The sequence below is a fragment of the Leucoraja erinacea genome, chromosome 13 (genome assembly GCF_028641065.1).
Source record: "Leucoraja erinacea ecotype New England chromosome 13, Leri_hhj_1, whole genome shotgun sequence".
NCBI classification, from domain to species: Eukaryota; Metazoa; Chordata; class Chondrichthyes; order Rajiformes; family Rajidae; genus Leucoraja; species Leucoraja erinaceus.
The window spans coordinates 28,793,301-28,815,344 of NC_073389.1; the positions used below are offsets into that span (position 1 = coordinate 28,793,301).

Below are 22,044 nucleotides of genomic sequence, written 5' to 3' on the forward strand. Positions count from 1 at the left end.
CTAGCACCCTCAGCTTCACTTCAGATTGTTGATAATGAGACCATTAGCCACCACCATGCATGTTGAGGAATTGCCAGGAGAGAGAATACACAAATGGCTGGCCTCAGCTGGTTAACTCACAGAGGACAGAGATGGGAAAGGGTTCTGTTTACTGACCACAAGCTTCTGATGCTGGTGAGAGATGTAACCCTTAATATGTCCCTGTAAAACAAAGAATGTATGTGACAACCTACACATCATTTAAAGGAAATGGAACAAAGTTGTGCTGATATAGTGCCTTTTGTGACTTCAGAACCTTCTTCCCACCCAATGATCTTTTAAAGTGTGGTCACTACAGTAATGTAGGAAACGATCCAGCCAATCTGCACAAGGAAGCTCCCACAAATTGAGATGCCTGTGACAAGATACATTTTTTAAGTGCTATTGGACAGTGACATTTTGGTCAGGACGCTAAGCAGAGCTTCCAAAGTCTTTACCCAAAGGCATTAAGCGATCATTTACATTTAAATGAGGGGGTCAGAGGAAGCTATACTTAAAATCTCAGTCATAAAATATCACATCAAATAGAGAATAGGCCACAATGCGGCCTAGCTAATATCTTTAATGTTATAGTGTTTCAACAGTTAATTTTATCTCAATGACCCTTTATTTAACACAAAATAAACATTTCAGTGAGGGGAGGTCAGCCAATTCAGTCATACACTCTCTGGAGCATCCAATCCACTTCCCCACTTGTCGTGATCTGGTTTCTTAATATCCTGGAGTAAGGCACAGCCTCCTCGCTGATTTTGCCTTACAATATTCAAAAGACATTTAGACAGGTACATGGATACAAAAGGTTTAGAAGGATACGAGCCAAATGTGGGCAAAAGGAATTGGCTAAGATAAACATCTTGGTCAGCATAGATGATTGGACCACAGGGCTTGTTTCCATGCTCTATGACTCTTTTACCATAATCTCATAATGGCGATCTCATAGGTTCGTGCAGTGGAAGTGGTTCTAATCAGTGCAATAACCATCACTGTCAGGTTGAAAGGATACTAATGTTGCCTGGCTGAAGACCTGCGTTCATGTCTCAGACCATCAAATAATGAGTGGACCTCAAATGTTGCCATGAATGGGAGTGACCCAATCTACCTTAACAAGTGGTAAATACTTTAACATGCAGAGGAGGCAGCCTCTGGACATCTACAATCAAGTGTAATATAATGTAGAAGACTATTTGGCTCATGGTGGCTCTGACAGCACTTAGAAAACATTATCCAATTTGTTGCACAAACTCTCCTCATTTAATTATATTCCTAAAATCTAGGAATAATCCTGACATCTTGTTTAACAATATTTTGCCCAGCAATCGCAAACTGGGAAACAACCTAACCTAAGGTGACCCAATACATACCATGTAGATGAGGTTGGCTATAATACACTGGACTTCATCGATATCAACATCCACGATCTGCATGGATCTAAGAGCAACCAGGAAAGCATCAAGTGGCAGTTGATGCGTTCGGAGTAATAAATACCTGGAACAATAAAGTCAAATTGCAGGTCAATCACTAAAGACAATTCGTGAGAAGACTACAGACATACACATCATATAGCACAATACAATGTATGCTCTGCACTTACACTTTCTTGAAAAGGTTTCTGTAAGTTATTATCTTCAGTTTCTCAAGTATTAGAAAGATTCCACAGCGAATGAAGAAAGCCTCATGCTTCGTCAAAGCTTCATTCAGGAGCAGAAGGTTCCCTTCACTAATTAAAAACAAGACAAAACAAGGACATTACATTTCAAAACTGGATATGTTATTTTTCCTCAATCCATTGACTTCCATTTTCCTGAACCTATGCCTCCCTCAACCATCATCGCTCATTCTTCAATGAGCGTTTGCAACCTTTAACAGAACTGATCAGCCATTTTCCTTCAATGTATTTTCTCCACTGTATGAATGCTTGAGACGGCACTAGTTTGATTCTTTCTCAAAGTATCCAGCTGTCATCGGGGGTCCTCTGCAATGGATTTCTCTACCAACACCTTGTCATCTCTGGAACCCCCCCATGGATCTATCCTTGATCTCGATTTCATCAAACGGGGTGGGAGATTGCAACATTCACGTGGTCCGCCCTGTTTCGACATGCAATCAACCCGACATGCACAATCAAATAGAACAAGTTGTCCGACAACTTTAGGCTGAGCACGACATACGCAAGAAGAAGATGCCATCAAACTCCTCTACTTCCATTTTTCATACTCATTTGTGATGCCATTATTTAAGTTATTGATGTTCTATATGTACCCATTATAACATCCTGATATACCTCTCCAAACTCCTCCACTGCGTGAGCAGAAATGTATATTCGGTCAGGACATTGAGTACTAGAAGGATATGATGTTCTTAAGTTTATTATTGTCACGCGAGATGCAGTGAAAAGGTTTGTTTTGCATGCTATCCAATCAGATCAGATAATTCTATACATAAATACAAATACCTCAAACTAAAGGACAGTAGGTTGAACAAAGTGGAAGATGGAGTGCAGAATATAATTCTCAGCATTGTAGCACAACAGATCTATACATAATGTCTAATGTCCACAAGAGGGTTGAGGGGATTCGGAGAGTACCCTAACTTGTGGAAGGACCGTTCAGAAGCCTGATAACAGAGGGGCAGAAACTATTCCTGACCTTGGTGCTGTGCACTTTTCAGCTTCTGTACCTGATGCCCGACAGGAGCAGGGAGAAGGGGGAATGACCCTGGTGGGTTAAGTCTTTGATTCATTCTTTCTTTCTGTGTCATTCGTAACTGTCACTGCGTCATGTTGTTATTTGTGGGCGGAGCACCAAGGCAAATTCCTTGTATGTGAATACTTGGCCAATAAACTTACTTACTTACTTATGTTGGCAGCTTTTCCGAAGCCACAGAAGGCTGGAGGCCGTCAATGAATATTTTTAAGGTAGAGATATATAGATTATTGACTAGTTCGGTTGTCAGGGGTTATGGGGAGGGCAAGAGAATGGGATTGAGGGGGTGAGTTAGATAAGCCACGCGACCATGATTGAACGGTGGAGTAGACTTGATGGGCCGAATGGCCTAATTCTGCTCCTATCACTTATGAATCTGGTGTAGATAGAAGTGTAGTTAATGGTGGGGAGGCTGGTCTGTGTGATGGACTTGACTATATCTACAACTACAAATCTGCACGTATTTAGAAGGTGGGAGGAAACCAGAGTACCCGAAGAAAACCAAAGCGGTCACAGAGAGAGTGGGCAAACCCGGCACTATAAGCACCCATAGTAAGGATCGAATCTGGGTTTCAGGCGCTGAGGCAGCAACACTACCACAGTGCCAATGTGCTGCTGGAGTTCCAGGCCAGAGAAAGCATCTGCTAGGGAACTGTTGCAGTGGTAAACAAACTGCAGCTGTCTGTGAGGTTGGAATTAATATACGTCATACGCATGGCAGAACGTTTCCTCCCTATCTCCACTTTTAGCAATGGTTCATTCTTCTCAACCCTCTGCTTTTGATGCACTCATTACAATAGTGTGGAGGTATGGTTACCATATCAAGTATTTTGTGTATTTTCCAATTTATGGATGTCTGTACAAATTACCTAGGGATAGTCTACAGAGACCTGACCTCTGAAAACTTCAAAACTTAGATTTTAAAAGTTTTTATTTTTTGTTATGAAATGGAATTCAAGTTTCAAAACATTTAAATAGAGTTATGATATAATTTAACTGAATGACAGCACAGGCTTGAGGGGCTGAATGACTTATCCCATACCTGTGGAAAAAAAAAAATGGATGGTTGATTTATCCTTCAAGAAAAACTCTGAACATGAGGTTATTTGCTGACAATCAATACACAATTCAAAGAATCAAATCTCTTTAAAAATCATACCCAACTGCTTTGGTGACATCAGAAAACTGAAGGAGGTCATATTTTCGCAATAGCTGCACTGTTGGCATGTGACCCTGCAAAACAAGCGCACCATGTTGAGAGAAAATGAAACCATAATCATAATTTATTAACCAAGTATGTTTTGCAACATACGAGGAATTTGGTTTGCCATACAGTCATACCTAAAAAGCAACAAGACACCAAACTACACAAAAATTTGACATAAACATCCACCACAGCGGCTCCTCCACGTTCCCCACTGCAATGGAAGGCAATAGTCTTATCTTCTTTCCTCCTTTTCTCCTGTGGTCGGGGGAGTCGAACCGGGGTCTGCAGTCGGGGCGATTGAAGCCGGAATGAGGGACTGAGAATACAGGGCAGGCATCGGCCTGAAAGGCGCAAGATTGAAATTGCAGCAATGTTGCTGCTGAGATCTTTACATAAGGTAGATGTAACGAGTGGATAAGGTTGCTGTATGGAGAGGTCTATCTTTTGAGCTGAAATCTTCCCCGACTTGAGCAAATGAAAAAGTAAAACAAAATGATAAAAATAAAAGTTTGAAAAGTGCACTCGGAGAGCTCCGAAGGAATTCACATCCAACAAAGTACTTTTCCTGTAGAATGCACATCCCTTGCTATGTCAGAGCTCCAGGACTCTCCCTCAGTCATAAAGGACCACGAAGGGGCTGGAGCTCCATATTTGAGAGCTTGAGCAACAGCCAACGTCACTGTAGTGCATCCATGGGGCTGAGTGCTCGGTGGACAGCACCTTTCAGGCAGTGATCAAGAGAAGGACCAGGTGACTGCCAGGCTGAAGGATAAAGTGCAGGCAGGAAGGTCAAGAAGCTTCTGAAGATATCTTGCTCTCTGGTTTGTTTGTAACTGTTGGGGAAGGGTCTTCCCTTGGGCGAAGGGGAAAGAGGGGCTGCAGCTACAGCCAAAATCATAGAACCATGGTTAAGACAAACAGGTTAAGACAAATATGTTTAGGAACGTTTCAAGCAATTCTTTTATGAGGGGAGCAATATTTCTGGCTCTTCAAGAGGCCAAGTGGCAATGCTGAACCTTGTCCTGAAAAATTAATTAGGCCAAATGCAGCAGGTATCGGTGAGGGAATATTTAGAAAACAGCAATTATTTCAAAGGTATTTTGTCACGTACCAATTAAGGTACAGTGATATTTGTATTGCCACACAGCCATACTAAAAAAACAAGACACTCAACTACATAAAAGTTAACATAAACACCCACCACAGCAGATTCCCCACATTCCTCACTGCGATGGAAGGCAATAAAGTCTAATCTTCTTCCCTAATTTTTTTATTATAAAGTCATCATAACACTCAGTATCAATACTTTAACAACTGCTGTTGCCTCCCAAGATGTACTTGCTGAGCTTTATTATCAGTTCTTCATGAGGTTTACTTACAAGAAGCATTTTCACAGGTAGCAAATAAATCAAAATCATCCGCTTATTTTTCTGGGTGGCCCTGTGGCAATGGCAAAACGCAAATGACAGATATTCTTCAGCTGTAAAGATTGAAAATGTAATGTTTTTAGAAAGCATCACCACTCTACAATGTGCATTACATAGTAGGTTATCTGCTGTTCCTATCTTAAACATTTTACACGATTAATAGAATCTTATGCATGGAATAAATTAACACAATTTGTTGTTTTTTTTAGTTGGTCATTCTAATATGGGACAAATGATTCATTCCTCACCTTGTTTAAAATCACTGTCAAACATGGCTTTCCTTCCAACGTAATACTTATACGTCACTCTTTGCGCCATACTGTATTCATCCTTTAAGCTGGAGCTATCAATTGCTCGGATTAAGGGTTTACACAAATGGAGTTTATTGATCTATAAAATATAAATGGGTAGAATATTGAACTCTACTAATCTCAAGCAGACTTCATTTTACGCTCAGAGAAAAGCATTTATTCATAGAAATACCTGCTACCCAGGGTTGGATGCTAGACACTTGAAAAATGCCTTTAACCAGTCACGCATGCATTATACTCACTGCCATTTGTACTATGACAATTAATCCAACAGATAACTGACCAACAGTCATGTATCTAGAGGTTGGTGAGCATCAACCTATGAACTTGCCATCTAAATAGACAAGAGACAATAGGTGCTGGAGTAGGCCATTCGGCACTTCGAGCCAGCACCACCATTCAATGTGATCATGGCCGCCTTCTCCCCGATCATCCACAATCAGTACCCCGTTTGCAGCACAACAGAATATGTAAACATAGTACATAACGTATTGATGCGCAATAATCCATTCAAGCACACTACATCTTCTGGATATGGGACCATTGGTTCAATTATCTGTTGCATTAGTTGCCACTGTAAAAATGCAGTGCGTCCAATGCATGCATGCACGGCACATTAAAGCCATGTTCCAGGAAGCAGGCAGAAAAGGACAGCAACTGCTGCAGGCTTCCCTTGCTAGGTGCTTGAAGTCAAAGTTCTTCAAGCCTGAGTTCTGCCCCCCTTGAGGAAGACTATACTTCCCCTAGGCCCCTTTGTGGCCTGCTTTCATACCCGACTTTGTTCATGACCCATGACAAGGAGTGCACAGCTACATCTTACTGCAGCTTGCTCTTCCTCCATATGGTCAGCTGCTGGGCACAAAGACAAAGTCCCGCTGTGGCCCAACATCCTAGTATCCCAGCCTAGCCATGTCATTTCGCACTTTACCTCCTTCATCTTATATTAACACAGAGTTTACACGGAGAGCGCTGTTACAAAGCCAGAAATACAAATACGTTTTCTCACCTTAAAGTATATTTTGAACAGCTGATTGACGAGAAACAGCATTCCCCATTTCTTAGAGTCATCGATTCCTGCACGGCTAATTTAAAAAATAATTTGGTAAATTTATTTCTGTCATAAAAAGCTATCAGGAAAACCAGACAATAATCCTACACAGCTGCTTTGATGCTGCACAGGTATACTATGTTGTGTGATATGACATTCTATGGTACATATATTTAGCATCTATAAACAGTAAGCAGCAATGTACTTTGCCACCAGTGGCATTCACCTACCATCCACACTGATGTTTCATAGTAATCATTTCCTTCTATTCTGATGTATAGTTTAGAAGTTTTCATATGACACCACACAAGTCATACTACAGTGCTGCATGAAACCTCATGGTTCACAACGTGCTGCTTGAGGACAGAAAATCTGGAAAAGTTTAGTATGATGATATAACTGTGGAAATAGCCTGAAGCAATTCCACGGGTTAAAAAGGAAACTGCTCTGATAACAAGGACCATTTGCACTGGTTCATCTCCCCTTTCCCAGTGGGCAGAAGATACATAAAGCACATACCATCAGACAGACACAGCTTTTGCCCTGTTATTATCGGACTACTTAGTCTTCTCATAAGCTACGGTCTCGTCCCTATCTCCCAACCTATCTTATTGCAGTCCTTGAGCTTTATAATTTTTTTTTAATCTTTTGTTGTAGTTGTAATGCTATTGTGTTGCAACATTATATTTTGCAGTCCAATAGTAATTTTTCTCTTTGTACTACCTGTTGTACTGCTGTGCTCATGTACAGTATCATATGCCTGGAAAACACATAAACACATTTTACCCCTGTATCTAGCTAGACGTGATGATAATAAATCAATACTAATAACAGAGGCTGTAACTGCGAAACAGATTTGAGATTACCTTTGGCCCCAGTTTTGCATCCTTACCTATTTGTGGCCACATTGGTTTTAAAATCACTGCTCACAGTTCAGACATTAGCTTTTATATGCTGGCCTGAAGTCAGGCCATCTATCACCATCATTATTTAACAGAACTTGTTATTGAAATACCTACTTGTCACTGGCACAAATCCGGAAACAGCTCATCAGTAGTTCTGCAGCTTTCTCCAGCATATCTCCAGTCTTGCCCTTTCCTTTCTTGCCCAACTGTTGGTCAGCCTAGATGCGAGTGGAGGTGGGTAAATTAAGAAAATAAAACTAGTTAACAGTTTTCCAATAATTTATTTCAGGTTATAACTGCATTTATGTCTTTGATGTTAAATGTTATGTATGTCACATCCAGCCTGTTTTTTCTCTAGAGGTGCATGTGTATGACGACATTATATCATTACATTGTGTAGAGTTTATATAATGACCCAGGACCATGTTATAATCCGGTGGTGGCGATTGGCAGGAGGGAGTATATTGGCAGGAGGGAGTCTTGCAATATTGATCCTAAACCACATGAAACACAGTAATCAGAAACCTGTCAGTGCAAGAAAGCCTCCTCCTGATTCCAACAGGAGCCAAGTTCATCACACCTTGGTTGATGCAGTTTCACAGGAGTAGCACTACATTAATTTCAGGGTATTCCAATGGAATGGGAACAAATGGACATTCCTGCAGTCAAAGATATAATTCAAGGATGGCATGTAGTGTTAGGATTGAGTAAAGTTTGTGAAGCTGCAGCTTCGATGAGTCGCCGGGTTCAGTAACCTGAATGCCCAAGAACAAGAGACTGCAAAAAGTAGTGGACATTGCCCACACCATCACGGGTATTGACTTTCCCATCATCGAAAGTAACTGAGAGCTAATGTTTTTCTGTGAGACTGATGGCCAACATGCTAGCCCAAGGGAAAGAGGCAGAACTCCTTGTTGATGTGGCTATTGGGTTTTTAGAGACAGCCTTATGGTCAAATCAGTAATATCAGCTTTGTAATTCCCAGACATCAACAGGTGGACACAAAGCACTGGACTAACTCAGTGGGACAAGCAGCATCTCTGGAGAGATGGAATGGGTGACGTTTCGTGTTGAGACCCTTCTTCAGCCTCTGCATGAGTGAACTTGTCAGTGCAGTGCTCAATGCGAGGAGCTGAGAAATGCTGCAGGTCCTGTAGATTTGCATCTGTCAATCAAATGTCTGTCATGTAACAATGACATTTTCACCTGGACTGAGCACGTGCTTTCACCAGAACCTATGAAACTCCTGCAGGAAAATAGCAGAATAAAGGCTGTATTGCAGTGGATGTTCCAGCAAAGGAGCATCCATTTAAAACAGCTTTGTAAACTTTGCATTACTCACACTATTTGCAAAGATTCGCAGGTCCAGAGCTACTGCATACATAATCGGTAAAGCCCTATGAAGGACAAAAGACAAATGTCAAAATCAAAAATAAACTATCAAAATACAGTAATCTACAACTGCTCCTTCTCCAAGCTCTTCAGCAATTCATGTTTTTTCCCCCAAAAATGGCAGACACTAACTATAAAAAATATTTCCTCCCATTTTTTTTATTACTTTAATCATCCAATTTAAAAGACAATGAGGAGAAATATGGAGGAGTTAAATCTTCCATGGTCTGTTTATTGTCACGTGTACCAATTAAGGTACAGCGAAACTTGATTTACCATACAGCCATACCAAAAAAAGCAGCAAGACACCCAACTACATAAAAGTCGACATAAACATCCACCACAGCATATTCCCCACATTCGACACTGTGATAGAAGGCAATAAAGTCTAATTTTCTTCCCTCTTTATTCTCCGCGGTCGGGGGAGTCGAACCATCCGCAGTCGAGGTGATCGAAGGGGCGATCAAAGTTCCCGCAGTCAGGGCGGTTGAAGCTCCTGCGGCCTGGATCTCCCGAAGCCTGTCCCTAACTAGGGACTGTGAGCTCCACGGTGTTAAAGTCCCCAGCTTCCAAGGTCGATCCCCGACAGAAACCGCCAGCTCCCCGATGTTAAGTCTGCAAGCTCCCACAGTTGTAGCTCCCCAACAAGAGGCCGCCAGCATCACGATGTTAGGCCGCAGTGCAGACGATACAGAAAAAGTTGTATCTCCGTCATGGTAAGAGATTAAAAAAGGTTTCCCCCAACCACCCCCACACATAAACCAAGCTAAAGAACATTAAAAAGATGCATTTAACACATACTGTAAAACAACGAAGGAAAGGACGAGACAGACTGTTGGCGAAGCTGCCACTGCAGCACCACCCAGTGATAATACACCAAAAAATACACGGTGAAATTGAGGTTGTACATTATTTGGTACTAGTTTACCAAACTAACTACTATGTCCCAACTCACTGTGGAGTTTGTGGTAATCTATTTGGCTATCTGATCATGCAGAGCAAAATTACCCAGACGTCTGTTAAGGGTACGGGTTTACAAGATTAAACTGATTTAAGATATTTTTAAATTTAAATAAAGGATCCTGAAACTTTTGTCATTTCTGGCCAGCAGGGCAATATGCTGTGGAAGTGGCTTGAAATGCTCCAAGTAATCAGCACCCACTACTGGCCGTTTACAACTGCCATAACCTTCCTCATCATCACAAGGGTATGACTCTTATAAGTCGGAGTCACAGTACAGAAATGTGCCAGTCAACCCACCAGGTCCGCGCTGACCATCAAACACTCATTATTCTAATCCTATGTTAACTTCTACGACATCTACACCAAATGTGTCAACCAACGGAACATAGATCAAATAAGATTTTTCATAAATCTTCCAGGTGTCCTCTTTGAGTAAACATAATGATGCTTGGTGGCAAAAGGTATTGTAATATTATGAAAAATTAAGAGCTCTGTCAGACAATGTCTGCCTTTCTGTCCTGCAATATATAATTCCAATTTCATATTCCAATCTTAGAGTTTCAGGCTGTCAACCAAGAGTGCTTTACAATTCTTGATGCAGTTTGGAGGGTATAGATTGACCACAACTTGTATGCCACAACTTGTATTTTAACATTACCATCTTGCATCACATCATCGCACATTCTTTCAGCCTTACACATTATAGGTTCTCGTACTTCTGATAGTACAATTGTCACTTAATAATGTACCTGTCAGCCTGAAATATGTGCTCACTCAGAGTTAAACCATGTTACTTATGTGAAACATACCACAAAGGGCAAAAATAAAATCATTGATCTGTATACAAATCTGTATAAAAGATGAGGACAAAAAGATGAGGACAAAAAAAGGACAGTACAGAAACTCAATTCAAAACAGTGATATTAGAAGACATCAAGAATGTCCCAGTTAACAGCTCTGACTTACCAGTTCTCTTCTTTGTGAGCTTGGAAGGCCTTCAAGAATGATGTTTTGCAATTAAGGAAAATACAATTTATGTCATATTTTTTAAATAAACAGAGAACCAAACCATCATCATTTCAATACTAATAAACTCTCTGTGGCAGTGCTTCAATCTGAAGAGGTGGAAGGTTAGTGCACCCACAGTTTCTGATCAAAAAAGAGGGATAACACCGAAATACCAAACAAAAATAGTGGGAAGAAAGGCAAGAAATTAAAATTAATGGTCATAGGCTTTTTGAACAATCATTAATTAGTTATTATAGCAAAACAAAATAAAACTTGTCACTGGACCACATGATAAACTGAACTGACTAGGAAGTGCCAGCAACAGGGTGTCACTATCAGCATTTCCCAACATAACTACCAATAAATTCAGGTTACCCAAAAGAATGGTGGTCTCAAAATTGTTTGTTGGTCTTTGATAGGTTCTTCTTCTTTTTGCAAATGAAACATAAACCAAAGGAATAGTTAGATCTCAAGCCGGGTGTTGAGCAGCCAGGTTGTTGTCTCTGCGTCAATGTCTGCCAGGCCCTGAGCTCCTTTTGGTGGGTGTTAGCACCCAAAGATGACATGGTTGGCTGTCTGTTGTCCTGCTCCGCATTCACAGGCTGGGCTCTGGCGGAGCCCCCATCTCCACATGCTGGCATTGAAACGTCCAACTCCAGTACGAAGTCTGTTCAGCTTCATTCCTTCGCCTCTTGGGAGGTCAGACCCTGGACAGCTTTTATCTGGTGAAGAGATGTAGCTGTGTAATGTAGATGGGGTTGCCTTCCACTCCTGTGACCACTTGGTGGCCATCCAGTGTGCTTTTGGTAGGTTGAGGTGACTATGCTCAGTCATTATATTCTTTGGAACAAATGCCTAGATACTGAATTGCCTAACAAATGATGAATGCAGTACTAATATTGACAAGATCCTCTACAAAGATATACAAAGTTGGGAGAAAATATGTAAGAGCTGCAGTTGTGCAGCGGATAGTGCTGCTGCTGCCTCACAGCGCCGGAGACTGAGGTTCAATCCTGACTACGGGTGCTGTCGGTCTAGAGTTTGCATATTCTCCCTGCGACCACATGGGTTTCTTGCAGGTGCTCCGGTTTCCTTCCACACCCCAAAGACGGGTGGCTTTGCAGGTTAATTGGCCTCTGCAAATTTCTAGTCTCCAGGACCATGCCTGTGGCAAGCGACGACGCAAAGATCTTCATCTCCCGCGGTCTCCTGTCTTGCCCCTCTCAATAACCCGAGATAAATCCCATCAGGTCCTGGGGAGTTATCCGCCTTCATGCTCTTCAATAACCCCAACACCTCCTCCTCCTTAACCTCAAACTGCCCTTGCATATTAGCATTCTCCACATTGATCTCATTGTCTGACATGTCCTCTTTGGTGAAAAAGTGGATGCAAAGTACTCGTTTAGTACCTCACCTACATCCCAAGAATCCAAGCAAAAATTCCTCTTTTTCCTTGAGCAGTCCTATCTTCTCCCTGGTTACCCTCCCTTTTTAACGTAGGTGTAAAAAGTGTTATGATTTTCTTTAATTCGACTTGCCAGAGACATTTAGTCCAGGTTCAGATTCCTAAAAAGATTTCAAAGTTGTGAGCGGTCAAGCTAATTAGAAGAAGAATTATAGGGGAGATGAGGAGGAATTTTGTTTAGAAACTGTCAAGGACAGCAAATTGTAGCAGATCAAAGTATAAAAGATTGGTACAAATTGGGCAAATAGTGTACAACATCAAGCTCTTACGTATAAGAACCCGAGGTAGTAGAAAATGATATTAGGTGAAAATTCAGAACAAAAGCAACACTTTCTAAAAGAAAACACACAAAAACATGTTTCTTTGAATTCCTTTTCACCACGTTTCAGTATTCTGGTTTAAGGATATTGCACTACAAATGTTTGGTATTTATATGCCTCTACAAAATCATGATTTGCCACTGCAAAAGCGCACCTGTGAAGGCAAAAAGAATAAGATTATTCACTGCATTTTACCTCAATCAAATAGCACATGCTGCCTTAGGCCCGATTATTTATTTCTCAGATTTTTTTCTCACTGCTCAAATCTTCCATATACAATTAATATGTCTTGGTTAACAAAGCAACAATAGAAAAACATTTACCTCAAGTGATTATATGATGACCAAAAATCTTGGGTTCTACAGGCAATAATTTAGTAGATAATAAGATTTATAGTAGGGTTATATTTAAAGAGATGTCAGAGAACAGCAACAGGACACGGTGTTAAAGATTATAGATCAGGTGCAGAAATGTGCGGAGAAATGGCAGATGGAGTTTAGTCCGTGCAAGTGTGAGGTGTTGCACTTTGGGAGGTTGAATGTAAGTGGAGGGTATACAGATAATGGCAAGACACTTAACAGCATTGATGTGCAGAAGGATCTTGGAGTCCAGGTACATGGTTCACTGAGGTGGCAGCCCACTATATAGGGTGGTGATGAAGGTGTATGGTATGCTTGCCTTCATTTCTAGAGGCAGCGAATATAAGAGTCAGGCAGGCATGATGCAGCTAAGACTTTGGTTATGCTACATTTGGAGTATTGCATGCAGTTTTGGTCGCCCCATTACAGGATAGATTTGGAGGCTTTGGAGAGGGTGCAGAGGAGGTTTACCAGAATTCAGCCAAGATTAGAGGGTTTCAGCTACAGGGCGATGTTGGTATTACTTTCTCTGGAACTTCAGGGTTTGGGGAGAGGCCCGATAGAAGTATATAAAATCATGAGAGGCATTGATAGGGGAGAGTCAGAACCTTTCCCCCAGGGTGGAAATGTCCAATACTAGATGGCTATAAAGAGCGAGGGGGCAAGTTCAAGAGGTATGAAGATTAACAAATATTTTTGTAAAGTGACAAATGGTAGGTCTCAACGATTCACGTGATGCGTTTGATCTGTTAGATATCACAATAGTGAGCCATGCAATAAAACACATAACAGAGGCAGTTGCTTCCCAATAACAGGAGAAATGGGACAGTGACAAGCTAACATGCTCATAAACACTCATACAGTGACATTGTAAACAATATGTTGCATGGGTACGTGAACAAAAAATATTTCCAAAGAGAAAAATAAGTTGCAAAAAATGTTAATAATAACCGTGAAGTTTTACTTTACCTTAAATGAGCTGCTACCATTTCATCATAAGGAGGTTCTAGGATCTGCTGGCATCTCTCCTCTGGATTTGCTAACTAATTTCAAATACAAAAAAAAAGGTTAATTTGGAATCTCTGAAATTGATTTAAAGTAACCATCTGAACAGTTTGTTCAAAATCAAACAAAATAAATAAATGCATTGTGCAAAACATTGTGTTGGACTAAGTGATAGATGCTTAAACAGCAACTGCTGCTAGATCATTGAATCACTCAATACTTACATCACAAAAGATCATTTGGTCCATCATGTCTGTACCAGAGGAAAACTCTCCAGCCCCTTCTCTGTAATTTTACAATTTTTTGCTCATCATATATTTATCCAATTCCCTCTAAAGACCCGAGTGGAACCTGTCGCAGGAAGAGCATTCCAGATTCCAACCAAATGCTGCGTAAAAAAAGTTTTCCTCCTTTCACTCTCTGTTCTTCTCCCTTCATTGTATAGATAAAGGAACAGATAGGGTGAGTGGACAGAGTCCTTTGCCCAGGATAGGGGAATTAAAAACAAGAGTGGTTAAGATGAGAGGGGCAAGATTGAATACGATCCCGAGGCACAACCTTTTCTCTCAGAGGGTAGTGGGTACATGGAACAAGCTGCCAGAGGAGGTAGGCGAATATTATAAATACATTTAAAAGACACTTGGACAAGTAGATGGTGGGAAAGGTTTAGCAGGATATGGACCAAATGGGACTAGGCTGGATGAAGCATCTTGTTCGGCATTGGGCCGAAAGGCCTGTTTCCATGCTGTATTACACTATACCTGTGACCTCTTATCATCAACCCCTGTTCCAATAGGAACAACCTCCCACAAAACACTCTTTCCAAACAATGCATAATTTTAGATACAAAATGAACACCTATTTTCCAGCACCCTCGGTTCCAGAGCCTTTCTCGATTACCCATTTTTCTTACAATACACTGCTGGCCCGCTTATGACACTCTTCTACGTCACTAAAGGTCCATGGAGTGCCAGAAACTTAAATAAAACTAAATGGTGTGGGAAGGAGGGCAACTGGACAGAGTGACGGGAGAAGCAGTCGACGGCTGTTGACAAATCCACCGCTGACATCAAGAAACATCAGCAGGCTAGAGGGGAGGGAGCCCCACGGTGACTGAGCGTGTTAGCCGGTGGCGGCACCCCAAAGAAAGCACTGTCACCAGGGGCTACACCAACAGCCGTATCACAGGAACAGTGTGGGTAAAGGACTCACTGGTCCACCTTGCGAGTCAGGAGTGGGGTCAGAAGACACAACTCTAAATGGCCACGGAGACAGTGGGATCCAGGGATGGGTCAGCAGGTCCCTCCTCTATATCTGAAATACCTGAGGGGCAACTTTTCACACAGTGGGCGATGGGTGTATGGTCTGAGCTGCCAGAAGAGGTAGTTCAGGCAGGTATTATCACAACTCTTAAAAGACATTTGGACAGGTACATGGTTTAGAATGATATCGGTCAAACACAGGCAGGTAGGACCAGTGTAGATGGGCATCTTGATCAGTGTGGGCAAGTTGGGCTGAAGGGCCTGTTTCCATGCTGTATAACTCTATGACTAATTGAGCGCTCATGTGTCTTAATATGTGTCTTATTAATATGCAATATGTTGCGATTTCCTCTTAAATACCATATCTCCACTGAATTATGTTCACAAAGGAAGCACTTGATCCTACCTGTAACCTACGATTTGCAATGTGAGGATGTTTAAATGATAAAAATTCAGCACAGGATTCACTATCTCTGCTGTCGATGAACTCCAATACCTATTAAAGAAATAAGTAATCAGATGTTAGAAATGTAAGTGTCCATAAATAAGCTCCACACCCTGGTAATTGGATGAAACTGAACCAGAATGGTTTCACATTAAGCAAACAACTCAGCAGGCTAGGCAACTGGACAGACGATGTTTCGGGTTACAACCCTTCCACAGACTAAAGATGAGCCCTAACCCAAAATATCACCTGCCAATTTGCTCCACAGATACACAGAGTTTCTCCAGCACTTTGTTTTTGTGCAAAATTCCAGCTTTGGCTGTTTCTTTTATCTTCTGGTTTCATATTAAACCACATCCATACAAACACTAAGCTTTCTTATTTCCTCCTGTATAACAGTTATTTCAACATCTCATCTGCTGCTTATAACCTCATCACTACCTTCGCTATCTCCAGTCAACTCCTGGTCATCCTCCTTCATTCAACTTTCTGCAGACATAAAGACACCCATAACTGCTGTATAACAGCCGTGACCACTTAATTCTCCCAAATACATTGTCTCCACTGCAATTGAATTCACAGAAGAGATACTATGTCCTAACTGTACCCCTTCCATTTAGCAACATTTTCACCAGGTTCTGATAAAATATAGAACACATTGGTGCAGTAGTAGAGTTGCTGCCTTACAACGCCAGAGACCCAGGTTCAATCCTGACTACGGATGCTGTCTGTACGAAGTTGATATGTTCGCCTTGACCGCACGGGTTTTCTCCGGGTGCTCTGGTCTCCTCCCACATCCAAAGACGTGCAGCTTTGTAGGTTCATTGTCTTCTGTGAATTGTTGAGATTCTGTAGGTGTAGGATAGATAGAAACAAAGAAAATAGACGCAGGAGTAGGCCATTCGGCCCTTCAAACCAGCACCACCATTCAAAATTATCATGGTTGATCATCCAAAATCAGTACCCCGTTCCTGCTTTTTCCCCATATCCCTTGATTCCATAGTATATGGGTGGCTGCCGGTCGGTGGGCCAAAGTTGCTTTTTCCTACGCTGAATCATTAAAATTAGAACACCACCATGGACTTGAGGCTTACCTGCTGATAATTTCCTGGATTATTCCTACTTCCCTTCTTGAATAAAGAAACATTGTCTTCCAGGACTTTGCCCGTGGATGACAAAGACACAAAGGTTTCCTTCAGCAATCTCCTCTCTTGCCTCTCTCAGTAACCTGGGATAGATCCCATCAGGCCCTGAAAGCACCTCAATGCCTTTCAAGTGACGCATCACCACCTCCTTCTTGATCTCAAATTGCCGAAACATATTAGTATACCTCTCAATGTTTACTCCAGTCACTTGCTGACTCCTGGTTAAGCAACGTGTAGGTTTGGTTTACATGCCTGAATGGACACACATCTGGCCTACTTGAGATTTCTGCGTAACTCCATCTCCATCATTCCCACGTTTAATTACTCTGCCAGTTGCATACACAAGTTCATCTGCCACAGCCTTGTTCTGGAATTTCCTCTCTAGACTGCTCCAACTCTCTTTCCTCCTTACACTGCAAAACCCTAGCACGTTGGTCTTCTGCTTTGATATTTCATGTGACTATCAGTTCGTGATTTAATAATGCTCCTGCCCACAAACACAATGAATAGTTTAATTTAGTTGAGAAATACAGCGCAGAAACAGACCCTTCAGCCCATCGAGTCCGCGCCAACCAGCGATCCTACACACTAGGGTCAATTTACAATTTTTACCAAAGCCAATTAACCTACAAGCCCGTACATCTTTGGAATGTGGGAGGAAACTGGAGCTCCTAGAGAAAACGCACACGAACACAGGGAGAACTTACAAACTCCATACAGATAGCACCCAAAGTCAAGATCAAACCCAGGTCCCTTGTGCAGTAAGGCAGTAACACAATAGCTGCGCCACCATGCCGCCATGATACAATCATTGAAACCATGGAAAATGTGTAATAGTGCTGACATTGCTCAGTGACCACTATTAGATTGTCTCATTTCATTCGTATTGTGTAACCCCCAAATCTATTATAGCATTACCTGTTGCAAATACTGATTCACAGTGATGTGTGCCATTGTTGGCAGAATGGCAGTTCAGATACTGTTGAGGTAAAATGACAGATCACCTGAGGAGATATTCAAAACAAACAATCAATTGAAGAATCTGCTGTCACACTGATAGGGATGCCAAATATTATTCAGGTATGAAATACAAAGATTAAATAATATGCCTTCCTTTTATATACAAAAAATATCATACATAAAACATTTGTATTTCTGAGTTTTATATCCAATCACCAATATAACTGCAAAATATTGACTAAATAAATCTGTAGAACCTGAATTATGATATAAAAAAGAAAAGTGCTGAAAACACTTAAGTCAGATAGCATTCGTGGGAGGAGAAACAGAGAACGATTCTGAGCTGAAGTGTCCCGGACCTGAAAAATTAACTTTCTCTTTCCACTTTGGTAGTTTTTCCAGCATTTTCTGTATTGATTCCAAGTTTATTGGACTAGAAGAGGCCAAGATTTGGAAACATGATTTCACCTTAACGTGGCAGATAATTAATTTAAATTCAGTTAACAAATACATCTGGGATTAAAAAATGTCAAATAGTAACCAAACTACATGACCAGAATCACTAACATCACGTAGATTGTAGAACCACACGATCACGTTTAACTCCTATACAGGACTTTAAGATTTGTAAATGAAAGCAGAGTGTGCATGAGCTATGAAGTCACAATAAACCTTTATACTTGTTTAACCACAACTACAGTATTGTGTTCAATTATAGTCACTGAACATTAGGAAAGATGAAGAGTCATTGTATGACTATAGAGGAGATTCACTAGCAGAATTCGAGAGTAAATGAATTTTCATTACATGGATAGGCTGGCGAAGTTTGGGATGGGATAAAGATTTCTGTTAGGCCTTAGACATAGCTGATACAGAAATTGTTCATAATGGCATAAGAACCAGAGCCATAATGAAAATGATCGCCAAAAGAAACAAATTTGTTATGAAAAATAACTTTTCACTTTTGTTCATGCAGCAGGTGGTACAATCTGAATCCAGTGCAAGGAGGAATAGTGGAGACTGATTCAATTGTGGCATTGCCACAGGAACTAGACAGAAACTCGAAAATAAATAATCTGCAGGAACATGGTGAGAGGGTAGATGAGTGAAACCTGCTGGATGTTTTTAAACTGAGCTTGATTGGCAAGTGGTTTCCTTTCCTGTTCTAACCCTCCTGTGATTGGAATTCCTGCTAAAACACATCACTGCCATACATTGACAGCCAGTTTTAGTGTTTGACAACCTCCTGTAAAACAGCATCGGTTGCCTTACCATGCTACAAATATATGACTACAAGTTGTTGTTGTTTATACATACACATACTCAAGTTTATTATTACAGGTCCTCCCCAGGGAGCAAGTCCTTCCCAAGACCTGTTTGTAACCCAAGAGTCAAAAATGTTACTGCCCAACAATATACAGGTTGAACACCGATTTTCCAGCAATTGATGTTCCTCCCACCCTTATAATCTGGACAAAATTACGAGAGCCTACTGAAATTTCCAGAGCAGCCACAGCTGGCATTGCGAGTGGCGAGCACCCTTTCCAGTGTGTCCCTCCGACGTGATAGATTCAATTATGCTCTCAATATTCTCTCCTAACTGTTTCGCAAAGTTAATATAGTAAACCTTTGTTTTAACGACCCCATTATAATAGATGTCAGATACAGTGGACGGATCTGCCATCTCCCCGGCCATTTAGAGCCCTGGCTTCCGACACCACTGCTGGCTCGCACGGTGCTCCAACAAGGCCTTCTGCACCCACCGAAAGGACACAAAGGAGGTGACCCAAAGAAAGCTCTGTGAGCCGCATCAACAGCCATGTCACTGGAATGTGCAGCGAGTGAAGAAGGGCCCGCTGGTGCATCTTGCGAGTTGCGAGTCGGAAGCCAGAGCTCTAAACGGCCGGGGAGACAGTGGGAGCTGGGGATGGGTCGGCAGATCATTCTATTCACATTCAGTTTATTTTATATTTGTTTTATTTATGTTTCTGGCACTCCATTGTGCTTTAGAGACATAGGAGGAGTATCATTAGTGGGCCTGGGGTGTATTATCGTTTCATTATCAAGCGACCTCTGTTGATCCAAAAAAAAAACAGATAATCCAGAAAGGCTACGGAACCGAGGGTGTTGGAAATCAGTGTTCAACCTGCATATTTAAATAGCCAAAGTTGAGGTTTAACTCAATCCATTAGATATTGGCACAAATCAAATTCCCACATATTAGGAGATGCCTGCAGCCCTGCAGTAGCCAGAAAATGCATCCAGCTAGTCTCCAACTCACTTGTTCATATGTATAGGCTGTACAAAAGCCAGGCATTCGTAACCTGGGTAGGGCTCTGCATTGTAAATTACACCTACCATGGGTGAGAAAAGATGTTATTAGGCATAAAGTCATACATCACTGAAACTAGTCTTTCAGCCCATTGACCAAAGTCAATCACACACATCTATGTACTACATCTTATACTAAGCCAGTTTGTTTTCCCCCGCATTCCTATTAATTCACAACCTATACACACCATCCAATTTATCGACCAACGTGAACACCTTCTGGATGTGGGAGGGAAACAAAGCCTCTGGGTGAAACCCACGTCACAGGAAGAACATGTAAACTCCACTCAGACCGGATTAAACCTGTGTCTCTGGAATTGTGAGGCAGCTACACTACTGTGCTCCCCCACAAGAAAATAAATTGCAGGAAAATTGGATTCCTCTGACTGACAGCATAGATTCAATGTACCAAATGTCACAAAGAAAATGAAATAGGAGCAACTGGCATTTAGCCAATGCCCAGATATTACCACCTCCTGCCCGCTTTTCCTGATAAGCAATTTCTTCAAGCTAACACCATAGGTACATTGGGTGAGGAAGCCCACAGGCGTATTGTGTAAACAAAAGCAATGTCATGACATCCATTTAAAACCCATCAACCATGGTGCTTCGCTGAAGGGTGCGTAGTCTGTATCAATGGTGCTGAAGTGGAGATGGGTAAGAGCTTCAAGTTCCTATGGTATAAACATCACCAACAATTCATCCTGGACTCGCCACGTTCCTCAGAAGACTAAGAGTATTTGGCACATCTCCAACAACTCTTTCCAATAGAAATAATTTTATCAAGATGCATCACAGCTCAGCAACAGCTCTACCAAAGACCACTAGAAGTTGCAGAGAGATGTGAATGTAGCCCAGTCCATCACACAAACCAGACTCTCCCTCATCTACACTTGGAAAAGTAGCCAACATCATCATTCACTCTGGGCGTTCCCTCTTCTTCGAACAGCAGATATGAAAGCTCTAAAGTGCGTACCAGCCGATTCAGGAACATCTTCTTGCCCGCAGTTATCAGACTTCAGAACGGTCCTCCCATAAGCTAGAGCATAGGCCCCCATCTCTAAACCGACCTCTGAAACTGCAAAATATTTTCTGCAAACTATTCTCTGTGCACAACCTGTTGTACTTGTGTAGGAAGGAACTGCTGATGGTGGTTTACACCGAAGTTAGATACAAAAAGCTGGAGTAACTCAGCGAGTCAGACAGCATCTCTAGGGAAAAGGAATGGGTGACGTTTCGGGTCGAGACCTTTCTTCAGAAGGGTCCCGCCGACCTAAATGACACCTATTCCTTTTCTCCAGAGATGCTGCCGAACCCGCAGTTACTCCAGCTTTTTTTGTGTCTACCTTCTGCTGTACTTGTGTATGGTTTATCTGCATAACATACAAAACAAAGTTTCTCACCACATCTCACTTGACAATAATAAACCCTGGCCAACGTCAGTGCATACCTGCCACTCAGAGAGGACCGCCGCGGTGCTCCGGCGGCAGCCTAAGCGCTTCACCCGGGACCCACCAGCAGACTGCAGCCGAGGCCTCGGGCTCTTCGCCGCCCTCCGCTCCCTGTCGCCTCCCCTCTGCTCCTCGCTCCTCTGTTCCTCTCTCTGCTCCCCCCCTCTTCCCCTCAGCTGCTCTCTCTCCCCTCTCTCTGCTCCCCGCTCCTCTCCACTCGCCGCCGCCGCTCTCTCCTCCTCCTCCTTCTCCTTCTTCCTCTTCCTTCTTCTTCTTCTTCTCCTCCTCCTCCTTCTTCT

At 41.9% G+C, this 22,044-nt stretch overlaps 1 protein-coding gene across 2 annotated transcripts; it reads right to left on the reverse strand.

Moving 5' to 3' along the window:
- Positions 1-38: 38 nt before the first annotated feature.
- pcid2 (PCI domain containing 2) lies at positions 39-22,028 on the reverse strand. Of its 2 annotated transcripts, XM_055644716.1 has the most exons (16): positions 21,745-22,028; positions 20,245-20,317; positions 17,922-18,007; positions 15,820-15,909; positions 14,116-14,189; positions 12,874-12,941; positions 10,961-11,000; positions 8,982-9,036; positions 7,754-7,857; positions 6,693-6,768; positions 5,624-5,765; positions 5,328-5,428; positions 3,901-3,974; positions 1,631-1,756; positions 1,401-1,524; positions 39-201 (listed from the first exon to the last, which is right to left on the reverse strand). In XM_055644716.1, exons 3-16 carry the CDS (start codon positions 17,955-17,957, stop codon positions 112-114), a joined length of 1,200 nt encoding a protein of 399 aa, XP_055500691.1. In that variant the 5' UTR covers positions 17,958-18,007; positions 20,245-20,317; positions 21,745-22,028; the 3' UTR covers positions 39-111. The 2 variants fall into 2 exon arrangements, with proteins under 2 accessions (XP_055500691.1, XP_055500690.1); XM_055644715.1 differs by lacking the exon at positions 20,245-20,317 and having other exon boundaries at positions 21,745-22,027.
- Positions 22,029-22,044: the final 16 nt, after the last annotated feature.